Source organism: Scyliorhinus torazame, chromosome 17 (genome assembly GCF_047496885.1).
Source record: "Scyliorhinus torazame isolate Kashiwa2021f chromosome 17, sScyTor2.1, whole genome shotgun sequence".
Classification (NCBI taxonomy): domain Eukaryota; kingdom Metazoa; phylum Chordata; class Chondrichthyes; order Carcharhiniformes; family Scyliorhinidae; genus Scyliorhinus; species Scyliorhinus torazame.
In genome coordinates, this window is record NC_092723.1 from 156,153,949 (window position 1) to 156,175,090 (window position 21,142).

A 21,142-nucleotide genomic window follows, 5' to 3' on the forward strand; every position below is an offset into this window, starting at 1 on the left:
CCCAGCCCCGAGTCACTGTCCGTGCGGAGTTTGCACATTCTCCCTGTGTCTCACTCCCACAGCCCAAAGATGTGCCGGATAGGTGGATTGGCCACACTAAATTACCCCTTAATTGGAAAAAAATAATTGGGCACTCTAAATTTATTTTTAAAAACTGTCTCCCTTTGACAAACCCCAGGACGCAGTCTTCAATTCGCAAAGCCAACACCTTCCGCAGCAACTTAGCGTCCACGTTCAATCGCGATGTCGGACGGTACAATCCACACTGCTTTGGATCCTTGTCCTTTTTCAATATCACAGAGATGGATGCCTGCGATAGTGTAGGGGGTTGTCCCCCTCTCTCCCTAGTCTTATTGTATGTCCTCACCAGCAGTGGCCCCAGGTCTCCCCACAAACCTTTGTATAAAACTCCATCGGGATCTAATCCGGGCCCAGGGCCTTCCCTGCCTTCATCCCCCCCCATACTCTCCATCACCTCCCTCAGCCCGATCAGAGCTCCCTGCACCAACTCCCCTTCCACCCTGGGAAACTCCAACCTATCCAGAAACCGCTGTATCTTTCCCCCACTCCGGGCCAGGGGCTCCAACTCATACAATCTACTGTAAAAAGCCTCAAACACCCCATTCACCCCCACCGAGTCCAACACCATACTTCCCGTCTCGTTCTTTACTCTGCTAACCTCCCTCGCCACCTCCTGCTTCCTCAGCTGGTCAGCCAACATCCTATTCACCAAACGCCTACTACTCCTCTGGCCCTCCGCAGCTGCCCCACCACCTTCCCCATGGAGTCCAATCTGAACTCCATCTGGAGCCTCTGCCTTTCCTTCAGCAGCCCCGCCTCTTGGGCCTCCAAATACCTCCTGTCCACCCTCAGAATCTCTTTCTTTTTTTTTTAATAAACATTTTACTGAGGTATTTTTGGTTTTACAACAACAAAATAAACAATGTACATGAGTCTATAAACATAGTGCAAATGCCTGCTTCCTCCCTTAAAAGGTCCCACCTTTATTAACTCCCTACTCTAAACTAAACTAACCCCCCCACCCTTCTGCTGACGATTAATTTTCCGCAAAGAAGTCAACGAATGGTTGCCACCTCCGGGCGAACCTTAACAAGACCCTCTCAAGGCGAACTTGATTTTCTCCAAACAAAGAAAGCTAGCCGTGTCCGATAGCCAGGTCTCCAACTTCGGGGGCTTTGAGTCCCTCCAAGCTAATAATATCCATCTCCGGGCTACCAGGGAAGCAAAGGCAAGAACATCTGCCTCTTTCTCCTCCTGGATACCCAGATCTTCCGACACCCCGAAAATCGCCATCTCCGGACTCGGTGCCACTCTTGTTTTTAATGACATCCGCAAACCCCTGCCAGAAACCCCTCAGCTTTGGGCATGAGCAAAACATGTGGACATGGTTCGCTGGCCCCCCCCGCACATGTTCCGCACCTATCTTCTACCCCAAAGAACCTGCCCATCCGGGCCACTGTCATGTGAGCCCGGTGAACGACCTTAAACTGTATCAGGCTGAGCCTGGCGCATGTTGTGGATGCGTTACCTCTACTCAACGCATCCGCCCAGAGACCATCCTCTATCTCTCCTCCTAACTCCTCTTCCCACCTACTCAGTCTGCGTATCCTCTGATCCCCATGAGTTCCTTATAGATGTCAGAGACCTTCCCTTCTCCCACCGACACTCTGGAAACTACCCTATCCTGTATCCCCCTTGGTGGTAGGAGCGGGAAGGTTGAGACCTGCCTACGTAGGAAGTCCCGCACCTGCAGGTACCTAAATTCATTTCCCCCTGCCAATCCAAATTTCTCTTCCAACTCCCCCAAGCTAGGAAAGCTCCGTTCTATAAACATAGAACATAGATCATTACAGCGCAGTACAGGCCCTTCGGCCCTCGATGTTACGCCGACCTGTGAAACCACTCTAAAGCCCATTTACACTATTCCCTTATCATCCATATGTCAATCCAATGACCATTTGAATACCCTTAGTGTTGGCGAGTCCACTACTGTTGCAGGCAGGGCATTCCACACCCTTACTACTCTCTGAGTAAAGAACCTACCTCTGACGTCTGTCTTATATCTATCTCCCCTCAATTTAAAGCTATGTCCCCTCGTGCTAGACATCACCATCCGAGGAAAAAGGCTCTCACTGTCCACCCTATCCAATCCTCTGATCATCTTGTATGCCTCAATTAAGTCACCTCTTAACCTTCTTCTCTCTAACGAAAACAGCCTCAAGTCCCTCAGCCTTTCCTCATAAGATCATCCCTCCATACCAGGCAACATTCTGGTAAATCTCCTCTGCACCTTTTCCAATGCTTCCACATCCTTCGTATAATGCGGCAACCAGAACTACACGCAATACTCCAAATGCGGCCGCACCAGAGTTTTGTACAGCTGCAACATGACCTCATGGCTCCGAAACTCAATCCCTCTACCAATAAAAGCTAACACACCATACGCCTTCTTAACAACCCTCTCAACCTGAGTGGCAACTTTCAGGGATCTATGTACATGGACACCGAGATCTCTCTGCTCATCCACACTGCCATATCCCCCATCCTCTCAATCCCTGCCCTCTGCCATCTCCGAAACCCCTCATCCATCCTTCCCGGTGCAAACCGGTGATTATTACAAATTGGAGACTAGACCGATGCTCCCTCCGCCCCCACATGCTTCCTCCATTGCCCCCCGACTCTCAGAACCGCCACCACAAAGGGGCTGGTGGAGTACCGTCCCCCCTCTCCCCATTGTTGTTCGCGCTAGCTATAGAGCCGTTGGCAATTGCTCTGAGAGCCTGAAGGGGCTGGTCCGGGGTGGGGTGGAGCACAGAGTCTCGCTTTACACAGACGACCTGCTCCTGTATGTATCGGACGCAGTGGAGAGGATGGAAGAAATCATGAGGATTCTGGGTGAATTTGGCTGGTTTTCGGGGTACAAACTAAATATGGGGAAAAGTGAGAAGTTTGCGATCTAGGCAAGGGGACAGGAGAGGCGACTGGGGGACCTGCCATTTAGAGTGGTAGGGGGAAGCTTTAGGTATCCAAGTGGCGCAGGAATGGGAACGGTTGCACAAACTTAATCTGGCCCGATTAGTAGACTAAATGAAGGACGATTTCCGAAGCTGGGACGCGCTCCCGTTGTCATTAGCTGGGAGGGTCCAGTCGGTGAAGATGACGGTCCTTCCGCGATTCCTGTTTGGAATATAGCGAGATCGTGGCCTGTGACATCGTCGGGGAAGCATCTCTCTCTCACTTGCCTCATTGAATGTCCTCATCAACAGCGGCCTGAATATCCCAGAGAACGTATTATAGAACTCCACTGGGTACCCATCCGCCCCCGGGGCTTTACCCGACTGCATGGCCTTCAGCCCCTCCGCTATCTCTTCAATCCTGATCGGGGCCCCCGGCCCTTCTACCAGCTTCCCGTGCACCTTCGGGAAATTCAGCCCCCCCTAAGAAGTGCCTCATACCCTCCGGCCCAGGTGGGGGTTCCGACCCGTACAGCCTACTATAAAACTCCTTAAACGCCTTATACACTCCTGCTGAGTCTCCCACCAGGTTCCCTTCTCCATCCTTTACTTTCCCTATTTCCCTGGCTGCCTCCCTCTTTCTAAGCTGCTGTGCAAGCATTCTGCTGGCCTTCTCTCCATGCTCATAAATCGCCCCCCTCGCCTTTCTCAGCTGCTCTACCGCCCTTCCTGTGGTTAACAAGCCGAACTCCGTCGTTAGCCTCTGGCGTTTCCTTAAAAGCCCTGCCTCTGGGGTCTCCGCATACCCCCTGTCGACCTGTAATATCTCCTTTACCAATCGGTCCATCTCTGCCCTGTCTACCTTCTCCCTATGGGCCTGTATTGAGATCAGCTCCTCTCTAACCACCGCCTTCAATGCCTCCCATACCACCGCTGCCGAAATTTCCCCTGTGTCATTGACCTCCAGGTAGTCCTGAATACATTTCCTCAACCACCCACACACCCCTTCGTCCGCGAAAAGACCCACGTCTAACCTCCAGTGCGGGCGCTGGTTACTGTCTTTACTAACCTGTAGGTCAACCCAGTGCGGGGAATGGTCTGAGATTGTGATCGCCGAGTACCCAGTGTCCACCACCCCCGTCAGTAGAGCCATGCCCAGAATAAAGAAATCAATCCGGGTGTACACTTCACTCTCGGCTGCCCAAATCTCCATGGGTCCCCCCCCCCCACCTGCTCCATGACCCGTTTTTTAGCTTGACCGGGCTAAACCCGGGTCAATAACTGTGTTGAAGTCCCCTCCCATGACCAGCTTATGCAAATCCAGGTCCGGTATCTTCTTCAGCATCCTCTTCGTAAACTCCACATCGTCCCAATTTGGCGCATAGACATTTACTAGCACCATCTGCACCCCCTACAATTTCCCACTGACCATAATGTACCGGCCTCCCATATCCGAAACTATTCTTCCCGCCTCAAACACCACTTGCTTGTGGATCAGGATCGCGACCCCTCTAGTCTTCGAGTCCAGTCCCGGGTGAAAAACCTGTCCGACCCAACTTTTCCTTAATCTAATCTGGTCAGCTACTCTCAAGTGCGTCTCCTGCAGCATTACCACATCCGCCTTCAGTCCTCTCAAATGCGCGAACACGTGTGCCCTCTTGACCGGCCCATTTAGCCCTCTTACAATCCAAGTGATCAGTCTAGTTGGGGGTTCATCGTGCTCCCCCCCCCCCCCCTCGCCGATCAGCCATCCCCTCTCTTGGGCCAGTCGCCAGCCCGCGCCCCACACCTCCACCGGCCCGCCCCCAGGCAGCCCCTGACCTCCTCTCTGTCCCTCAGCAAAGTCCCTCCCTCGTCAGCACAGAACATTTCCACCCCCCACCCCCCCCCTAGTAACAACACAAAATAAATCAACCCCTTTGATAAGCCTAACATCTGCTCACCCCCCACTACGCTTCCGTAAGCTAGCCCGTCCAGCTAGCTTGGTGGCCCTCGCCCCTGGCACCAGACATTCTCCCACCTATTGTTCCCCCCCCCCCCAACACAATTACCCGACAGAGAAAAAAAAAACCCCAGTTAAACAAAGAAAAGATCAAGCAAAAGATCCAGCATCTAGACAAACACACCTCCATCCCCCAACAGTGCAAATGCAAACTTTAACTCACTCAGCTCTGCAACTGGCCCCAGATCAATACAGAAGGCATTACAAATAACGTCCGCAAAACGAGAAACTTTTTTGAACATAAACATTGCAGCAAAGTTCGAAGTTCTCAGTCCGACACCAGTCCTTTCCTTTTCACGAAGTCCAACGCTTCCTCAGGCGACTCAAAATAAAAATGTTGCTCCTCGTATGTGACCCAGAGGCGGGCCGGATACAACAGCCGAACTTCACCTTTTTCTTGAAAAGGGTCGACCTTAACTGGTTAAATCCCGCTCTTTTCCTGGCCACCTCCGCACTCGGGTCCTGATAGATCCGCAGGATACTGTTGTCCCATTTACAGCTCCGTGTCTGCTTGGCCCGCTGTAAAATACACTCCTTATCCAAATACCTGAGGAATCTCACCACCATTGCGCCCCGGGGGGGGTCTCCCATTCGCGGCTTCCTCGCGAGCGTTCTGTGAGCCCTGTCCACCTCCAAGGGTCAGGGGAATGCCCCATCCCCTAGCAGCTTCTCGAACATGCCCGCTATGTATGCCCCAGCGTCCGCTCCTTCGGACCCGTCCGGGAGCCCAACGATTCTCAAGCTCTGCCGGCGGGACCTGTTCTCTAGGTCCTCCACCTTCTCCAGTAACCTTTTCTGCTGGTGTCTCAACATCCCCACCTCCATCCCCACCGCAGTGTGATGTTCCTCCTGGTCAGCCAGGGCCTTCTCTACTTTCTGGATCGCCCGATCTTGGGCATCCAATCTGAGCTCCAGCCGCACGATTGATTCTTTAATCGGGTCCAAGCAGTCCTGCTTCTGCTTGGCGAAGCTCTCCTGGATAACTTGCATCAGTTGCTCTGTTGACCGCTGGGTCGGCAAGCCAGAGATCTGGTCCTCCGACATGCTTCCTCCCGGTGCAGCTTCAGCCCAGGCCTTCTCTGTTCTTCTGTTTCTGCCTTTGCGAGCACTTCTAGTCCTCCTCTCCATGCACCGATGTGGGAATCCAGTACACAATTGCCTCTGTCATCAATTTTTCAAATCAAGTCCGGTAAAAAAATCAGGGGAAAAGGTCCAAAAGTCCAACCCGAATGTGCAATTTACTCCTTCATAGCCGCCACCGGAAGTCCGCAGAATCTCTTTCACCAGTCATGCCATCTCTGCCTGTTCCACCTTCTCCCTATGCGCCCGAATTGAAATAAACTCTTTCTCCCCCCAACCACCGAACCACTGCTCCACATACCTCCAGATGGTGGCCGCCACCTGCTCGCACACCTCCTCATCTGCCAACAACCCCACAACCAGCCTCCACTGCTCCATTGACCACTGGACGGTCAGTACAGGCTGTCATGGGAGTGTCCCATTAAGAGAGGTTTTTGTCTTATCACATGGCTTCTATGATGTAATAGTGAGGGTGGAGCTGGACTGTGGCTTTGTGAGCTGTTTTTGGTTTTGCTTTCACATTTGAAAGTGTTTTGGCCTATCTCTCTATTTTCATTTTAAAGAGTTGTCCCAAGAAAAAAAACATTGATTAAGCTACCTGCTGTTTTGGTAACTTAAAAGATCTAGTTTGCTTTCTGGAAGGGTTTAAACCTGCTGGTGAGACGGGGTCAGAATCTCAGGAAAAGCAAGTCTTATTCAAGTGAGAATGCAGAGTGCTGGGCCACACCCTTGAAAAGGGGGTTTTGGTTTATGGGATTTTGATTTTGAATTGGAACAGTTAAGGGGGAATTCATTAAGGGTTATACATAGATTACTGTAGCTGTGTGGGGTCTTTATTTTGTAATTGATAAAAATTCTTGCTGTTTGGTTATATATAAATGTAAACTAAGTTCTCAGAATAAAGCTTATTTTGATTAAAGTGTCTAGGAAGACTGATGAATAACACCTGAATGGAAGGCTCTTGTGCTCACTCTAGCCAAATTCAACATAAAATGTTATAGGTCAGGTGAACTCCATAATACACTTGGAGATTTAAACCCTGGCCTATAACAAGGCCCTTTACCCTCCGCCATCTTAACCTGTGGCGCACCATGAAGACTCCTGTTCCAACAGCTCCTTTCTTCTCAACCCACTCCTAGTTTGTGGATCCATCCACCAGCCACACCACAGGAGTTACACCTTCTCCAGGTACTCCTGCACCTCTTTCCATCCAAAACTTCACCCTTCAGATCGAGAAAGGACCTAAAAATACCACCTTGAGCGAGAGCCACCAAGTGTGCAACCACTCCATGGCCACCACCGGAAGTCTGGGCCCTGTATTCGCAGGAGTTTAGAAGAACAAGAGATGATCTCATCGCAACAAAGAAAAATTCTTACAGCACTAAACAGGGTGGAAGGGAGGTCTAGAACCAGGGGACACAATCTCAGAATAAGGGGTGGGCCATTTAGACCAAGATAAGGAGGAAGTTCTTCTCTTAGAGGGTGGTGATGCTTTGGAATTTTCTACCCCAGAGGTTGTGGAGGCTCAATCATTGAGTAAGTTCAAGGCCGAGACCGATGAATTTCTAGATATTAAAAACAGCAAGAGATATGGGAAAACAGTGTTGAGATAGAAGATCAGTCATGATTTCATTGAATGTTAGCACTGCTGACTACCGCGCTGAGGACCCGGGTTCCATCCCGGCCTTGGGTCACTCTCTGTGTGCACATTCTCCCTGTGTCTACGTGGGTTTCACCCCCACAACCCAAACATTTGCAGGTTAAGTGGATTGGCCATACTAAATTGCCCCTTCATTGGAAAAAAATAATTGGGTATTCTAAATTTATATATTTTTTAAATGATCTCATTGAATGAGGGAGCAAGTTCAAGGGATCATATTCATATGTTCCTATTGTTTGGCACTGCTTATGGGAAGACGTACTGCTCCTTAGGCATCCTAAGGAAAGCGATAAGCCTCCTTTGGCAGCATCTTCCAAACACATGATCACGAGGGCAGCAGATACCTGGGAACACCACCTACTGAAAGTTCCCCTCCAAGTCACTCACCATCCTGACTTGGAGCTATGTAGCCGTTCCTTCACTGTTGCTGGGTCAAAATCCTAGAACTCTCCCTAAAAGCACCGTGGGTGTATCTACACCATATGGACTGCAGCGGTTCAAGAAGGTACCTCACCACCACCTTCTCGAGGGCAATTAGGGATGGGCAACAAATGCTGGCCTAGTCAGCGAAGCTCACATCCCATAAAAATGAATTTTGAAAAATGGACATTCCCTTGGCACATTGGGGCTGGTAATGCAATGCTGCTGCTGGAATTCCTGTTCTTTGGGCTCTGTGCATCTAGAGAGCTGTGAGCCAACCTCCCACGTTAATGTGGTCCCAGTGTACAGTGAAGGTATCTGGCACCAGCAGCTCTTTAAAAAGCTGCTGGTTACATTGTTGCAGTGATCAAGCTGGGCTTTGATGGAACAATTAGTCTTCAGAAGGATGGGCTTCAACGAGCTGAACGATTGTTTTTACATTCCTGTTTTAATTAATCTGGTCGAACGTAACCATGTGTATTCAGACCAAGTAAAGCAGGAATCTGGTGTGGGGACTATCTTCTGAATATAGAACATAGAACAATCAAAGCAGTGATAATTTCTCTACATAATGCCAGCTGCACATCTGTTTGTTTCCATTTGTGTATGTCAGGTTGAGATTGATGAATACCAAAACTATGAGAAAGCATTAGGAGCCCTGACCGAGGCATACAAATGTCTGTCCAAAGCTAAGATGAAAAGTCAAAGTGAATTGGAGGAACGGCTGGGACAGCTGCAGAGCAAGCTGACAATGGTGAAGAAATTTGTGCAGATCCGAAGGTGAGGGCATGTATGTCATCACATTTCATGGTAACAGACAGGGGGGCTGGTGGTGGAACCGGAGCAGGTGAACAAGGCATTTGTGGAGTTCTATAAGAATTTGTATAAGTCAGTGTCTCCAGAGGATGAGTCAGACATGAGGGAGTTTTGGGGGAGGTTGGAGTGTCCCGAAGTAGGAGAGGGCAGGGTTGGAGGAGCCAGTGGGGATGGAAGATTTGCGGGTGGCGATAGAGAAGATGCAGGCGTCGGGGTCGGATTTTTAAAAAATCTTAATTGTCACAAGTAGACTTAGATTAACACGGCAATGAAGTGACTGTGAAAAGTCCCTAGTCGCCACATTCCGGCGCCTGTTCGGGTACAATGAGCGAGAATTCAGAATGTCCAAATTACCTAACAGCACGTTTTTCGGGACTTGTGGAAGTTAACCGGAACACCCAGAGAAACCCACGCAGACACGGAGAACGTGCAACCTCCACACAAAAAGTGACCCAAGCAGGAATCAAACCTGGGACCCTGGATGTGTGTGAAGCAACAGTGCTAACCACTGTGCCACCCACAGGTGTGGAGTAAACTCGGATCCCCTGGAAACCAAATTTGCTCTGAGGGGAGCAAGTGAGGGGTTCTATATGAGTTGTGATTTGTTTATACTCCATTTCAAGGATCTGCTTACCGTCAACTGCTAGGGGGGGGGGGGGGGGGGGGAAGAGGAGGAGCTGAGGTGGGGAGGTTGGTTAGGGTGTGGGGGGGGCACATTGAGGTTTTGTGTTGGTTTTACTTTGTATTATGTGTTTTAGATGTTAAAAATGTAAATAAGAATACTTTTTAAAAAAAAAAACATTTAATGGTAACAGCCTTAGTCCTTTATAAATTTCCTATTAGAACAAACGTTTCCTCATCACAGATAATATTTCCCTGAATGGACTCCAGTCATCACAGTTGGATACAATTAAAAGTGGACCTCTCCGTCCAAGAGTATTATTCAAATAAATCTAGGGTGGGATTCTCTGATCCTGGGGCTAAGTGTTGACGCCGTCGTAAACGCTGGAGTGTTGTATGACTGCATCATCTGGCCCCTAGGATCAGCAATCCTGCACCGCACAGGGGGCCAGCACGGCACTTGTTCAGCTGCCGATATGGGCTTCAGCACGGGTGACGCAGGTCCGCGCATGCGCGCCAGGGCCGGCGCAGATTCGCACATGCGCGTGGGTTGCCTTTTCCGCGCTGGCCCCGACGCAACATGGCGAAGGACCCCCTACAGGGGCCCGGTGCGGAGGAACATAGGCCCCCACCGGGATAATCCCTCCCGCCGATCAGTAGGCCCAGATCGTGGGTCAGGCCACCGTGGAGGCCCCTCCCCCAGCAGGCCGCACCCCCCCCCCGCAACATGAACGCCAAGGTCCCGCCAGGTAGGACCACACGAGAACGACACCGGCGGGATTCGGCCCAACTCGGTGGGCATTTGGCCCATTGTGTGGGGAGAATCACTGGGGGGAGCCGCATTGAGCCGTCCCCGACCCGCACCGGCGCCAGTGCCGCCGATTCTCCGGTCACCGGAGAATCAGCGGACCGGCATCGTATGGTCATCGCCTCGCCGATTCTCCGACCCAGCGGGGTCGGAGAATCCACCCCTCATCTCCTTATAACGGCACAGGTATGAATAATGAATGAAGGGCCCTGATAAAGGGGTTAGCCTCAAGACTCCCAATCCCTTTTGGCTTTGCAGCAAGCGGAAATCTTCCACCCAGGCCACGCACAGTTGTCCTCTTTTAAATTACCATTTGTGCCTGTGATTCCTCTAGGCAATATGAGAGGGTTAAACTTGTAACTCCCTAGGCTGTATAAGGAGTTAAGCCTGTATGAGGGTGTTAACCCTGTGACTCCCCTAGGTGGTATGAGGGGGTTAACTACGTGACACCCATAAGTTGTAAGAGGAGCTTAACCCTGTGATTTCCCTAGACTTTATGAAGAGGACCCAAAGGAAGCCTTAAAACAGTGTGAAAATCTACTGGGGGAGCCAGAGCTCGACCAGACTGTTCGAACCGGCGATGTCTATGCGCTCTTGATAGAACATCATGCACAACAGGGGAGTTTTGAGATGGTGAGTATTCCAACAGTTCTCAGGCTAGAATGCATAAACCTTGCAACAACTGGAATTTATAGAGTGCCTTAAAGACAGCAAACTGTCTTGAGACACTTTACAGAAAGCAACTTGACAAAGAGCCCAGAGAAAAATGTGTAGGTGAAAAATAATTTTAAAGAACTCCGAAGGATTTAGTGAAAGAGAATCAAGAATATGCTAAGGCAGCTATTGAATCAAATTTAATTGTATTTGCCCGTGTTAATTAGTAATGCTCAGTTTCTAAAAGTAAAATCTAAATATTCCACGCTCGCCACCATCAATAGGAAGTGTTCTTGAGGAAAGGAAGTGGGAAGATTAGTGGTTCTGAGGGAGAATTTCAGGAGACTGTGGTACAGTCTTGACAGAACTGTCTCTGCCAGTTATCAAGGATGATATTTGCAGCTGTTGTAATGTTCTGGCATATTATGTACCTTTAATGACTGCCTTAATGCTAACGTGACAATGTTGCAGGCCTATAAGTACATGGAAGAGATGACCAAGAAATTGCCCTCTGTCAATGTAACCTACTACGTCAACCAGCAAATTACTGATTCCATTTACAAGGCGGTGGGTGTTCCAATAAAGACCAACGTAGTAGTCGAAAAGGTTCGACACAACAGTGCAGAGGATGGAGATGAGGTGGAAGAAGATGTAGCTGAGGATTCTTCTAATGGACCAGAGGACTGATCTCCAAACTCTACCAATTGACCCTCAAAGACGTTCAACTCAACTTCATTTTTATACTAAGATTTTACCAAGGGACAATCTGTTCCATTGGTCTAGGATTCTGAATTTTGGCTCAGGAACACCTCCAGTCCACATTTATATGAAACCCAAAGACAAGACTGGGTCACTACACTGACAGACAACTACACTTCCATTGAGTTCCATTACTGCTCCCCAGTGAACATTAATCTCTTGGGTCATTGCTGCTTTGTTTCTGGCTGATCCTGACTGCACTAGAAACGATAACACAGACACCAACACACACATTGCCTAAATGCTGGTGATGGAGGAAATGCTGTAAATACCTTGCTGCAAATACTCTATCACTCAGTCATTGTGTTAGTACAAATAGAGTTTAATTAGCTTGTTGTCTGCAAAGTTCCTGTCAGACATGGAAAGGGGTTTAAGTGTCAATTGGCAGAGGGGAGTCTGAAGGCAGCAACATTACTGCACTGTACCATACCAGCCTTTCCACTTCTATTCCTGAGCTGCCTTCAAGCAGGGGGAAACAATCAAAATAAGTAACTTAACAGCCAATCCCCAGGGCCGAGTTTAATAAGACTATATTGGCTTCAACTAGTGATCAGACTATAGGGAAAACTGAGAACACTCCTTACCCTGGGATTACCCTGGGCTTTGTCAGCTTGTGAAAATAACATTTGCAGCTAACTGGAATCAGTCATATAGACCAGAAATTTATAGTTCTCATTGGTCTTAACTTTTTAACATTCAAATTTATTATCCTTCATGCACAATTTGTGGTAAAACAATTTGAAGCAGATCATTTATTGACACTTTTATATATATTTTTATTAGTATTTATTCAATTACTCTTAAGATTTGTAATTCCCTTTATATCACATCCTGAATTTTGTGACAGGATTAAAAACAATTAAAACTTTCCTTTGGTGTGGAAAATCTTTTGACTTTTCATTCATAAAGATAAATAATTCTAATAGGAAGCACCATGTGTGTTTAACATCCACAGGTAATGTTGGTGTTTTACTGAACAGTGGGTTTGATATGTGCTAGGATGAAGCAAAGCCCATTAGCACTTCAAAGAGGCCTCATCCATTCTAGCACTTATCAGTTCATCGTCGTGTTGGGTAACCTACATCTCTCCGTACTGTAGGTTGGTTGTCTAGGCTCGATGGCATTGGCAGTACTTCATGCTGCTGAACAGTAGACCATTCTTGCATCCCTGCAAAGTCTTGCTTCAAGTATTGAATACACTGTGGTGCAGTAATGTGCTGCTGGTGCATTCATGGCTCTGAGACTGCATCTTCCTCTAGTTCCCAAAGCTGCCCCCTCCAGACCGGGAGCCCAACTTTGAGAAGCTTGGTTGCAGGGAGTGAGATTTCCTTCTGTGATGAACAGCAGTAGCCTCAATCTCTAGACCTTGGACCATACTAAAGACTTGAGTACATTAACAACTCTTAAGGTGTGGTTCACAGCATGACACAATACTCATCTCAAGACAAAGATGTAACACAAACATCAAAATGAGACTGGAATAACCTCATAGTTTGAGTTTTCTGCATTTCTGTATCTCTAACTCATTTACCTCTCTCTCTCACCAACTCAGTCATTCTCTTAGTCCCATGGAAGGATGTCTGGTTCTAAAGTACTTGCTTTTTGCCTTTAAGCTATTGTTACCATAGATGGTGTATGGTTCTGGTGCTCCATCACCACTTACTTTATTGCTGTGCTCCTCTAAACAGCATTGAGCAGGATCTCAGATGCCTGTCGTGGGAGTTCACTGATCTCTGAATTTAGTCCCTGGTTGGAGCTGAGAGTGTTGAGGAGACCTTCATCTGTATTGGGAGACTCCAGGTCATCTCTGGTTCCCATCTCAATGTACTGACCAGTACTGTCTGACTTCTCCCTCTGATCACTGCAGTAGTGGCGATGGGACTTTCTGAGATTTTTCTTCATCCTCCACTGCTGCAACTTCTTCCTCAGTTCATTCTGGACCTGTGTGTGAATAGACTATCCTTTAGGGTATGAGAGAGATTTTTGGAAAGGCACAGTCATGGTGCTCAGTCAGCACAATGTGACCAGTCAGCTGGGAAGAGTCTGGGACCTCACATAGTATAAGCTTCATGGAAAGTAATAGCTGAAGAATGGGAAATACAGAAGCGGTTGGGTCCCATGCAATTGATTTTAAATAGTGACCGGGAAGGTTAAAGTCCTTGCCCAAAGAAGTAACCAACAAATTTATGATGAAGTTGATCTAAACCCACAATGGGAGGTCAGCTTCTGAGCCCATTATACTCATTGCAAGAGGTAGATTCTTCAGAATAGGAACATGAAATATAAGTACTTCATATCGGGCAGGGAAGTTTGATAATTGATGACTTGTAACGGATAAACACTATATTGACGCACCAGGACTTGCAGAAGTACGATAGTTAGAATCTGGTCAGATGGAAAGGAAGAATTATGTGCTTTAATTCTCAGTAGATGAGAAGCATAGAAATGGAGTAGGAATCCAAGTTAACAAAAGATCAGTTCAAGATTACTGGCCAACCTCACAAAGTGATCATTATTAAGGTCGAAAGAAAGCCTTTTGATCAAGTTGCCATATGAGTTTATGCCCCGACACAAGATTACAGTTTGCAGTAAGTAGGCATTTTATGGTGACATCCTCAAATGTTACAATCAAATCAAATGAAATTGTAATGGGAGACTTAAGTGCTAAAGTCAGCGAAGAAACATCAGGAACACATGTAAGTCAACATGACCTTGGATCAAGAAATGAAAGAGGAGAATCTGATACAATATGGTCAAGAAAATTATCTGATGGTGACAAACACCTTTTTTAAGCAACCAAGAAGAAGACGGCGCGCTTGGAGAGGTCTAGGCGATGGATAGGGAAATCAAATAGATTGTGATGTAAACAGAACATAGATATATGTTTCATAGACTGTGAAAAAGCATTTGATCATGTTTATCACCAAAAGCTAATAGATGTGTTGCTGAAATGTGACACTAAGAGTAAAGATGTGAGATTTGTCTAGAGTCTATAGTAGGATGAAATAGCAAGCATCAGACTTGAAAATGGACAATCAGGCATATTTCATGTGAAGAGAGAAGTACAACAAGGCTGTATACTGTCACCAAAATGATTCAATCCGTACACATCAAATTTTCAGGGAATTAGAGATGGACTTCCAGAGGTAAAAATTGATGGCAAGAACATAACAAACTTGCAGTATGCTGACAACACGGTGCTACTTCCAGAATCAAAGAGGCCCTACAAAATATCACCGATCAAGTAAAATCTAGTTTAGAATTTGGATTGAGTATGAATGTCAAAAAGTCAAAAACAATAGTAGTCAGAAGGAAGACATTAGAAGAAACAAGAGTGAAGATTGAAGTGGATGGTGTCATACTGGAACAAATAAGAAAGTTTGTCTATTTAGGAAAAATGATAATAGAAGGTGGTAGATGCAATGCCGAAATTAGAAGGCAGTTAAAGATAACCAAAAGGAAATTGAGGATGCGTTAGCAACAAGAAAACTATGAATAGAAACCTGGAACATGTAAATATACACACAAACTCCATACACTTGCAGACACGCATGTACATCCAAGTCTTTATATCAACTGGTGGTTGTGTATATCTTAGTCCATATTTGTATAAGGCCCTAATTATCTCTGTATCAGTGTATATTCCTTGTACAGTTGTCAACGTCTCAGTGTCATTCTGTACTTTTGGGTGTCTGTGTGTCTTTCCTGGTGCCTGTGTTAAGTCTGTGTGTAAATTTCTTGTTCAGGGTCTATGTGTCTGTTCTCCCTCTCATAAGCGCCTCTGTGATTAACAGAAGTGGGGTCAGGAACTGACATTTTTGAGCTTGGCATTTAAAAATTCTAGACAGCACCAAGAGAGGCTGGTTTCCAGGCCCCGACTCAAGTCCCCAATCTTTGTATGGGGGAAATCATTTGACCCTGCTGTAGTGTGCAGAAGCAAGAGCACACGACCATTCAGTCAAGCAGAGACCCCTTATGGAAGTTGTGACCACCCATGTTTCAGAACTGAGCTTGTGGGAGCAGGAGGTAGAGCAGAAGCACTTGAGTAGAGTGACTGAGGAAGAGGAACCTCATCTATAACTGGATTAGGTAATGGGTAGCTTGTCACCTTACCTCGCCATTAATAAAACAATACAGGACTGCCACCAACAAGCCCTGAAAAATAAAAGGAAAGAGTAAAGAGAAAACCACAACCCGACAATGGACTGTCCCATCCACTACACCTCGGGGATTTATCAATTCAGCGAAACCCACGTGATACTAACTCTTGCACCACAATCTGGCAATGTATTCAGGATTTGGGTAAATATTGAATCTCCCAGTCCCTCAAATTGCAGCCTTACGATTCCAGATCCCTAATCCCCAGGCCTCGATTCCATTTACCCAAGGGCCACTGTGGCACAAGCAGTGGCTCTGATCTGGCACCACTCAAGCAGCACAACAGTCCCAGTGACAGATCAGTGGCCTCAAATCTGAGGAGCTTTGGGCCTCATCATTCAGGCAAAGGGAATGAATGCACCTGAATTCCTGGACTACAGAACAATACAGCACAGAATCAGGCCATTTGGCCGATCGCACCTGTACCGTCTCTTTGAAAGAGTTATCTAATTAGTCCCACATCCTGCTCTTTTCCCACAGCTCTATTCAATTTTTCCCTTCCAAGTATTTATCCAGTTCCTTTTTGAAAATTATTATTGCAATTTATTCCACTGCCCTTTCTGACTGCATTCCAGATCATAACAATTTGCTGTATGAAAACAGTCTTTCTTTTGCCAATTGTCTTAAATCTGTGTCCTCTGGTTTCCAAACTTCCTCCCAGTGGAAATAGTTTCTCCTTACTTACTCCATCAAAACCCATTCATAATTTTGAACATCTCGATTGAATCTCCCTTTAACCTTCTCTGCTCTAAGGAGAACAACCCTAGCTTTTGCAGTCTTAACTTTTTTCAGCAAATATTCAAAATCCGTGTTTAGAATCAGCCCATGCAATTAATTACATTACCTGTATGGAGCCAAAGAAGAGTTCAACAAATAGCTTTATATATCGCACTATTCCTTTAGCAATCTCATCCGGGACAAAAGCAAAAAGAATCTCATGAACTCCCAACAAAGGAATTAGAATTAGTGTTGATTTTGTTAACCTGAAATACAAACGATACTGAATTATAACAGACAAAGTAAGACAAGATGAAACGGCTAATTTTAAAAATTTCATTTTTAACCTTTTATACTGAAGTTACAAAAGACATGGGGCTGGATTTGGCTCCCCGCCACACCACATTTCTACTTCACCCCGCTGGCGGGATGCTCCGTTACGCCGGCTGGTCAATGGGGTTTCCCATTGTGGGGCAGCCCCACGCTGTCGGGAAACCCCCGGGCTGCCGGCAAAATGGAGCATCCCGCCATCGGAGAATCCAGCCTGTGAGCAATCAAACGCTTTACAAAATACCAAACCCCGCCCCCGCAACCAACAGAAGTGCCCCCCGAAAAACGCGAAGAAACCCTCCCCCACAGCTAACAATGACCAATTCTTCAAAGTGCATTATAAATGGTCACCATTTTTCAAAGAACCCCTCAATCGACCCCCTCCCGGTGTATTTGACCTTCTTGAAGTGCAAAAGCTCCAAGTCCCCCAGCCATGCAGAAGCACTTGGTGGTGTCGCCAAACTCCAGCCCAACAGAATCTGCCTCCGTGTGCCACCAACGAAGCGAAGGCCAGGATATCCGCCCGCCTTGCGCAAAAAGTCGCGTTCACCCTCCTCAGCCCCGCACGCCACACCCAGTCTTCCAGTATAGGCCCCTGTCCTCCATCCATTTCGCTTTCACCCTTTCCATCAAACTCAACTCCTCCCCCACTATTCGCTGGTACATACCGGATGTACTACCCTCCTCTGATCCTGAGCAGGATAAGCTCCACTCCAACAAGGTAGATAGCTGTACCACAGGGAAAGCTGGAAAAACTTCTTAACCCAGTTCCATACCTGGAGGTACCTAAACCTGTCCAAGTCCACCAGCCCATTTTTCTCCTTTAACTCCTCCAAACTGGCAAACTGCTCCATCAAAAATAGATCCCCAACCCTCTCTCCCTCCATACCCCAAATGTGGCAACCCACTTTGCCTCCTCGAGAAGGTGATTGGCACAAATGGGAGCCAGCGTGAAGCTGCCCCCAACTTGAAATGTTGGCGGAGGTGCCTCCAGATTTTTAATGTGGCCACCACCACTGGATTTGTTGAATATTCCACCTGATTCCGACGCCATCTGGACTCAAAACGCCCCCGGAACCCCGCACCACCCAGCACCTTCTCCACATTAGCCACCCAATTCGAATAAGAATATAACAAATTTGGCAACGCAAGACCCTGCCTGTCGCTCCCTCTGAAGCACCCCCCTCCACATCCTCGGGTCCTTGCCCACCCAAATAAACCCATTGATAAGTCGGTCCACCTCTCAAAAAATGACTTGGGCAGAAACACCAAGAGGCACTGGAATAGAAATAGGAATCATATCATATCATTTCTACAGTGCCGAAGGAGGACATTCGGCCCATCGAGTTTACACTGATCCTCTGACAGAGCATCCGACCTAGGCCTACTCCCCGGCCCTAACCCCCCTATTCATTTTTTAATTTAGAGTACCCTATTCATTTTTTCCAATTAAGGGGCAATTTAGCGTGGCCAATCCATCTACCCTGCACATCTTTTGCGTTGTGGGGGAAACACCCACGCAAACACGGGAGGAATGTGTAAACTCCACATGGACAGTGACCCAGAGCCGAGATCGAACCTGGGACTTCGCCGCCGTGAGGCAGCAGTGCTAACCATTGCGCCACCTGACCAGGGAAGGGGGATAGACGAGCTTCCATTGAAGAGGGCGGAAAGGAGTTTTCGGTATCTGGGGATCCAGGTGACCAGGAGCTGGGGGGCCCTACACAAGCTCAACTTGACGCGACTGGTGGAGCAGATGGAGGAGTTTAAAAGCTGGGATATGCTGCCACTCTCCCTGGCGGGTAGGGTGCAGTCAGTGAAAATGACTGTGCTCCCGAGGTTCCTTTTTGTATCCCAGTGCCTCCCCATCCTGATCCCTAAAGTCTTTTTTAAGCGGGTCAGCAGGAGCGAAAAAGACCCTGAGGGTGAGAAGGGTGTTTCTAGAACGGAGTAGGGACAGAGGAGGGTTAGCGTTGCCTAATCTGTGTGGGTACTACTGGACTGCTAGTGTGGCGATGATACGCAAGTGGGTAATGGAGGGGGAGGGGGCGGTGTGGAAGAGGCTGGAGATGGCGTCCTGTGTGGGCACGAGTCTGAGAGCGCTGGTGACGGCACCGCTGCCGCTCCCGTCGATTAGGTACACCACGTGTCCGGTGGTGGCGGCGACTTTGAAAATTTGGGGGCAGTGGAGACACCACAGGGGTGAGGTAGAGGCTTCAGTTTGGTCCCCGATCTGAGAGAACCATCGGTTTGTCCCGGGGAGAATGGATGGAGGGTTCCTGAGCTGGCACAGGGCAGGAATTAGAAGGATGGGGGACCTGTTTTTAGATGGAATGTTTGCGAGCCTTGGGGCGCTGGAGGAAAAATTCGGGCTTCCCCCCGGAAATGCCTTCAGATACATGCAGGTAAGGGCGTTTGTAAGACGGCAGGTGAGGGAGTTCCTGCTGTTTCCAGCGCGTAGGATCCAGGATAGGGTGCTCTCGGGGGTGTGGGTTGGAGAAGGCATGGTCTCGGCGATCTACCAGGAGATGCAGGAGAAGGAGGAGACCTCGGTGGAGGAGCTAAAGGGTAAATGGGAGGAGCTTGGGGAGGAGATAGACGAGGGTACGTGGGTGGGTGCCCTGGTAGGGTTAATTCTTCCTCCTCTTGCGCCAGGCTTAGCCTGATACAATTTAAGGTTCTTCACAGAGCGCATATGACAGGGGCAAGGCTGAACAGGTTCTTTGGGGTGGAAGACAGGTGTGTGAGGTGCTCGGGGAGCCCAGCAAATCACGCCCATATGTTCTGGGCGTGCCCGGCGCTGGATGGGTCCTGGAGGGGTACTGCGAGGACGATGTTTAAGGTGATGAACACCCAGGTTAAGCCGAGCTGGGGGGTAGCACTATTTGGGGTATCGGACGAGCCGGGAGTGCAGGAGGCGAAAGAGGCCGGTATTCTGGCCTTTACATTCCTGGTAGCCCGGCGGAGGATTCTGTTACAGTGGAAAGATGCGAGGCCCTCAAGCGTGGAAGCCTAGATCAGCGACATGGCAGGATTCATTAAATTGGAGAGGGTAAAATTTGCCTTGAGTGGGTCTGTGCAAGAGTTCTTCAGGCAGTGGCAACCATTCCTAGACTTTTTAGCAGAGCGTTAGGAGGTGGTCAGCAGCAGCAGCAAGCCGGGGGGGCGGGGGCGGGTGTACCTAATGTTTACTACTGCGTTTATGTAGTTGTAAGATGTTCTTTGTTTTTCGTTTTCCTGTAAGGGGGGGGGGGGTTTGTTGAAAATATGTAAAAAGTTGAATAAAATTTTTTTTTTAAAAAAACCACTGCGCCACCATGCTGCCCTATAACCCCCCCCCTATTTTGCACAATCTCAGCAAGACATTTACCTTAACCGACTGGACTTGGCCCGCCGGCGATAATGGGAGACTATCCCACCTTTGCCGGTCCACCTTGACCTTCCCCCACCAAACTCGTATAATTCAGCTTCCAAAGCTGTCCACAATTCCCCATCACCTGCATCCCAAAGTACCGGAAGCTAATGCCTGTCCCGCCAGCGTGGATTAAACCACCTTTTGAACGGCGGGACAAGGCGGCGCGGGCAGGCTCCAGGGTCCTGGGGGGGCGGCGCAGGGCGATCTGGCCCACGATCGGGGCCCACCGATCCACGGGCGGGCCTGTGCCGTGGGGGCACTCTTTCTTCCGCTTTCGCCATGGTCTTCACTCTAGCGGAGGCGGAAGAGACTCCCTCCCCTGCGCATGCGTGGGGATGACGTCAGCAGCCGCTGACGCTCCTGCGCATGCGCGGACCCGCGTCGCCCGGCGAAGACCTTTCGGCCCTGGCTGGTGTGGCGCCAAAGGCCTTTCCCTCTAGCCAGCAGAGCGCCAACTGCTCCGGCGCGGGCCTAGCCCCTCAAGGTGAGGGCTTGGCCCCTAAAGGTGCGGAAGTCTCCGCACCTTTGGGGCGTCCCGACACCGGAGTGGTTCCCGCCACTCCATCACGCCAGGACCCCCCCGCCCCGCCGGGTAGGTGAGAATCCTGCCCCAGACACCCCTGCCTCGTATCCCAATGCCGCATATAGCAGACGGACCCAGGACACAAACCCCAGACACAACCCAAAGTTTTCCAATACTGTAAAGAGGTACCTCCACCCCACCCGG

General features: G+C 48.6%; 2 protein-coding genes across 7 annotated transcripts in view; one reads left to right on the forward strand and one right to left on the reverse strand.

Annotated features, from left to right (window-relative positions):
• Nucleotides 1–12,664, forward strand: part of ift140 (intraflagellar transport 140 homolog (Chlamydomonas)) — a 183,065-nt gene extending 170,401 nt beyond the window's left edge. Inside the window, 3 exon segments of the mRNA XM_072481370.1 lie at nt 8,751–8,917; nt 10,874–11,015; nt 11,508–12,664. Of these exon segments, the coding sequence (XP_072337471.1) occupies nt 8,751–8,917; nt 10,874–11,015; nt 11,508–11,723 (525 nt within the window). The 3' untranslated portion in view covers nt 11,724–12,664.
• Nucleotides 12,569–21,142, reverse strand: part of LOC140394280 (glucagon-like peptide 1 receptor) — a 62,155-nt gene continuing 53,581 nt past the window's right edge. For 3 of the 6 annotated variants that reach the window (XM_072481364.1, XM_072481363.1, XM_072481365.1), the window contains 3 exons: nt 16,798–16,936; nt 15,909–15,950; nt 12,573–13,736 (listed from right to left, as the gene is read on the reverse strand). In XM_072481364.1, the coding sequence (XP_072337465.1) occupies nt 13,476–13,736; nt 15,909–15,950; nt 16,798–16,936 (442 nt within the window). In that variant the 3' untranslated portion in view covers nt 12,573–13,475. Of the gene's footprint in view, nt 13,737–15,908; nt 15,951–16,797; nt 16,937–21,142 lie in introns of all 6 variants that reach the window. The other 3 variants (XM_072481360.1, XM_072481361.1, XM_072481362.1) reach the window with 2 other exon arrangements.